The sequence below is a fragment of the Corylus avellana genome, chromosome 9 (assembly GCF_965113065.1).
Source record: "Corylus avellana chromosome 9, dhCorAvel1.hap1.2, whole genome shotgun sequence".
Taxonomy (NCBI): Eukaryota; Viridiplantae; Streptophyta; class Magnoliopsida; order Fagales; family Betulaceae; genus Corylus; species Corylus avellana.
The window spans coordinates 13,174,160-13,179,403 of record NC_142498.1 but is presented as its reverse complement, the minus strand read 5'-3'; the positions used below and the strand labels follow the sequence as shown (position 1 = coordinate 13,179,403).

The 5,244-nt window shown below is 38.0% G+C and overlaps 1 protein-coding gene across 1 annotated transcript; it reads left to right on the top strand.

Annotated features, from left to right (window-relative positions):
• The first annotated feature begins 2,614 nt into the window (after nt 1-2,614).
• Nucleotides 2,615-4,933, top strand: LOC148583715 (uncharacterized). The gene has a single exon (XM_088510779.1). The coding sequence runs from the start codon at nt 2,615-2,617 to the stop codon at nt 4,931-4,933; it is 2,319 nt and encodes a 772-aa protein (XP_088366905.1).
• The last annotated feature ends 311 nt before the right edge of the window (nt 4,934-5,244 follow it).

Genomic DNA, 5,244 nt, shown 5'->3' with positions numbered 1-5,244 from the left:
ATGTGAATCTTATAATATTCTCTAAGTAGCAAATAGTGTTTGATGGATGATTCAACCAAAATAATATATTATTTTTGCCTTATTTACTCAATAGAGAAAAGAAGATGGTTACCAATAATTCAATAAAAAACTTTAGAGTGAGTAAAAAAAAAAAAAAAAAAGTCACAGAGTGAGACTCTCTTAAAAGTGTTATTATTATTATTATTTAAAATGACAAATGTGTAGAGGTTAATTTCAAAATTTTCCATGATTATTATTATTATTTTTTTAAAAAGGGAGTAGAAATTAAATAATAAAAAAAAACAAATCTAATTAAAAAATTATTATTATTATTTTCAAATTTATACGCGTATTTTTGCCTTCTTAACCAAAGTTTAGGATCATTTTTGTCTCTTTAGTGGCTTTGAGATGGACATTGACAATTTTTTAGTAGTTTGATGAGGAAGAGGGGGACAGTATCTTAATTAAAAATTTGGATGGGACATTGCCAATTGAATGGTAATTTGAAAGAAGTATGTGAACTTTTTCGTACCCAATAATTACTAATTAATTAATTCAAACCAAACATTGAAGTCCTTTCTTAATTGCGTAGATTACACTCTTTTATAAATAGATAATCTATGATATCTTGTGCAAAATGATATAAAAGTCAATAGTCCAATTATTTTTATAACAAATCAAAAATCTGGTGGTCTTAGGTTGCAACTTGATTTGGGAGACCACAAAAAGATCCTTTCTCAGCTGCCGTGTGTTTTAGTGAGAAGGATGACGGGGTTGTGAGAATTGCTAGCAAGCTTTTAATTATAAGTAATTTAACATTTTAGAATGCTTCTGCTGGGTTAATAGAAAAAAAAAAAAAAAAAAGTTACTGTCTTCCATGATGATCAGAAAGTAAAAATGGAAAATTTCACATGAAAGCTTTTAACAGTGATAGGATAAGCCAGTTCAAAAAGAAAAATGCTAGTTGATCTCTTAGTATTCTCTCTGTTTAGGTGAATATTTATTTTTTAAATCGAGTGAAAAATAAATACTATTTTCTTTTTTTTTTGTTTTTAGAGAATAATTTTCACCTAACCTTTAAGAGCCATTGATGCTTTCTCTCTCTTGGAGTTTACCATTCAATCCACACATCTCCATATCAACTTTCAACCATTCAAAGTCTACTTATAGGTCGATAAGGACATCATATATAGAATATTGGCCAATAAGGAGCTGGAGCGGATCGAGGAGATAAAGGGCAAACAACGAGTTTGCGTGCTAGGGAATCTAAGTATTTCACAAAGGGGTTGTAAGTTTACTTTGTGTATAGTTTTTTATAGTGATTTTTCACCTGCAACCACAAAAAAATCCATGATTAGTGACATGTTTATTGTGCACAAAATTTTGCCACATCACTAAATGATGACATGTTAGTTACTGGCATGTTACTAAAGTTTTTAGTAATGTGTCAAATTTGACACGTCACCATCTGTTGATGTGTCAAATTTGACACATCACCAAAAGGTGACGTGCCAACAATTAGCACATTACTTAAAAAAAAAAAAAAAAAAATTTAAAAATTGAAATTAAGTTTATTTGTGACGTGTCAAATTCTAATACGTCATCATTTGGTGACGTATCACTTTTGCACGTTACGAAAGGGTAACGTGCCAAAACGACACGTTATCAAATGATGATGTGTCACATTGACACGTTACCTTTTGGTAACGTGAGAAAGTGACACGTCTACCCTTTGGTAACGTGTCACTTTAGCACGTTACTACTTGGTGACATGTCACATTGACACGTCACCAAAAGAGTGACGTGTCATTTTGACACATCACTATATTTAATTAATTAAATATTTAATTCCAGTGAGTCCGCTTGTGGACACTGACACGGGTGTGTCCAGCAAGAGTCCATTAACAATCTCCCAAACTTCAGCCCAAATAAGTCCACAAGCCCAACAGAATGTCAAGGCCCAAATTGAAGAAATCCTGATGCAGTCTAGAGGGTTCTAGTGAGTTCAAAAACATCATAGCCGTCCAGTACTTCATCATTTCGAACGCATGCCTAGGTCTAACTTCAAGTTCAGAATCTTATCTTTCCAACTAAAAACGTTTCAGATCATTTGGAGTTGGGAACCAAAAGTTATGACTGTTTCAAGTGGAGTGGTCAGCCTACTCGGGAATACGCATTAAGTAGGCTGTTTTGTCCCCTTGTCTGCTGCCCACGAATTAAAGATTGTTCTATGCCTTTATTACTTGTTTTATTTCTTTAGAGACTTATCCTATGCTTAGAGGGCTGTTCTAAGCTTATATAATACTTGTCTGTGCAAGTGTAAGAATCAGACTATTGTGTTAATTTAAAAACCAGCCTTTGGCTTTTGAGAGGAGAGTTCTCCTTGTATCTCTGTATCTCTTTGGTGTGAGCCTTAGAGTGGTGAGTTTTCTAGTTCTGTATCCCTTATTATAAGCCTTTGGGTGGTGATATTCTATATCCCTTGGGTGTTATCTTTTGGGTGGTGAACTTCTATCTATCATTTGAGTGTGAATCTGTGTACTTGTTTTCCATCCTTTTTTCTGTCCGGTATCAAATTGGTATCAGAGCAAAGGTTGCTCAAGTCTTGATTTCCATGGCTGCTCGTGGTCGTCGTGCTCAGGCTAACCAACCCCTAGCAGCTCCAGAAAGAGACCCGCGAGATATTGAGATGGACAACTTGAGAAGACAAGTCCAGCAGCTCCAAGAACGTTTACAACATTTTGAAGCCTCTGAACATGATGCCTCTCATCATGACTCGGAGAATGAAGTTTCCAGCGACGATGGAGAGGGTGTTAATCCTTTTCACCAAGCTCGTAGTCACACCTCAAGTGACAGCACTCCACCTCATCCTCGAAACCTAAGACTTCATGGTGTCCAACGCCGTTACGATGTCAAGGTGGATATTCCAGAATTTGAAGGAAGAATGCAGCCTGATGAATTCATTGACTGGCTTAATACCATTGAGCGAATCTTTGATTACAAAGATGTTCCAGAACACCACAAGGTGAAGCTTGTTGCCATCAAGTTGAGAAAGCATGCTTCTATTTGGTGGGAGCACCTTAAGAAACAACGGGAACGTGAAAGGAAAAGCCGCATTGTGACGTGGGCTAAGATGAAGAAGGCTCTCAAGAAGAAGTATTTGCCAGATCATTATCGACAAGATGCTTTTCTTAAGTTCCACAACTTTCGGCAGAACGAACTTTCTGTGGAGGAGTACACAGCGGAATTTGATCATTCTATGATGCGCTGTGATATTGTAGAACCGGAGGAGCAAATGGTAGCCCGTTACCTTGGAGGTTTACGTTCCGAAATCAGTAATGTTGTTCAGTTACAGCCTTATTGGACTTACAATGATGTTTGTAAGCTAGCACTCAAGGTGGAAAGACAATTGAAGGAAGGGCGCAGGAGTACCTATCGACCTTTCAATCAAGGAGAACTCACCAACCGGGGGAGTAGTTCTACTGCCAAGACCACTCCATATCCCAAGAATGCAGCTGCCAAACCAGCCAAGAGTGAAGCCAAACAACCAGCCAAGAATGATGGTCATGCAGGTTCAAATCGCTCCAATAATTCTAACTCAAGTAGAAAATGCTTTAAATGTCATGGCTTTGGACATATTGCTTCTGATTGTCCAAATCGCAAGATAATCTCACTTGTTAAGGAAGACTTGGAAGATGATGGGGATGAACCAGTTGATGAAGAGTCTGAGGAAGACTTGACATATGCAGATCAAGGAGAGTCTCTTGTAATTCGCAGGATCTTGAAATCCACCTACGCAGAAGAAGATTGGCTTCGGAACAACATTTTCCACACCAAGTGCACCTCTAGTGGCAAGGTGTGCAATGTCATCATTGATGGGGGAAGTTGTGAGAATGTGGTGTCTACAACCATGGTGGAGAAGCTCAACCTGAAAACAGAACCTCATTCCCATCCTTACAAGCTTCAATGGCTTAAAAAGGGCAATGATATCCAGGTAACAAAGAAATGCTTAGTTCAATTCTCTATTGGGAAGAATTACAAAGATGAAGTTTTGTGCGATGTTGTTCCTATGGATGCATGTCATATATTGCTTGGTAGACCATGGCAGTTTGATAGAAGAACTTTTCATGATGGTTTCAAAAACACTTATGCTTTTGAAAAAGATGGGGCCAAAATTACCTTAGCTCCGTTAAGAATGTTGACTACACCTAAACCTTCTAAAGGGGAGGGTAATAACCTACTTTCTATATGTGAAGTTGAGAGAGTTTTAACAGAATGTGGGGAAGGGTATGCTCTAGTGGTAGTTGAAAAGAAAGACCCAATTGAAATTCCTCTTATCTTACAACCAGTTCTTGAGAAATTTCCTGATGTTATTCCGGAAGAGCTTCCACCGGGTCTTCCACCCATGAGAGACATACAGCACCGCATTGACCTCGTTCCAGGTTCTGTTCTACCTAACAAGGCAGCCTATCGAATGAATCCAAGAGAGCATGAAGAGTTGCAGAGACAAGTTGATGAATTGATCACCAAAGGCCTTGTGAGAGAAAGCATGAGTCCTTGTGCTGTTCCAGCACTTCTAGTACCAAAGAAGGATGGTTCTTGGCGTATGTGCATCGACAGTAGGGCTGTGAACAAGATCACCATCAGGTATCGCTTTCCCATTCCGCGGCTAGATGATCTCCTTGATCAGCTTCATGGAGCCACAATCTTCTCCAACTTGGATCTTCGTAGCGGATACCACCAAATTCGCATGAGAGATGGTGATGAATGGAAGACAGCTTTTAAAACTAGAGATGGTCTTTATGAATGGATGGTCATGCCATTCGGACTCTCTAATGCTCCCAGTACATTTATGCGTCTCATGAATCATGTTTTTAAACCATTTATGGGAAAATTTGTTGTTGTTTACTTTGATGATATCTTAGTTTACTGATACCGGACAGAAAAAAGGATGGAAAACAAGTACACAGATTCACACTCAAATGATAGATAGAAGTTCACCACCCAAAAGATAACACCCAAGGGATATAGAATATCACCACCCAAAGGCTTATAATAAGGGATACAGAACTAGAAAACTCACCACTCTAAGGCTCACACCAAAGAGATACAGAGATACAAGGAGAACTCTCCTCTCAAAAGCCAAAGGCTGGTTTTTAAATTAACACAATAGTCTCATCCTACACTTGCACAGACAAGTATTATATAAGCTTAGAACAGCCCTCTAAGCATAGGATAAGTCTC

What these genes read in the sequence shown, in the direction of transcription:
- LOC148583715 (XM_088510779.1), top strand. Translation starts at nt 2,615, where the DNA reads ATGGCTGCTCGTGGTCGTCGTGCTCAGGCTAACCAACCCCTAGCAGCT.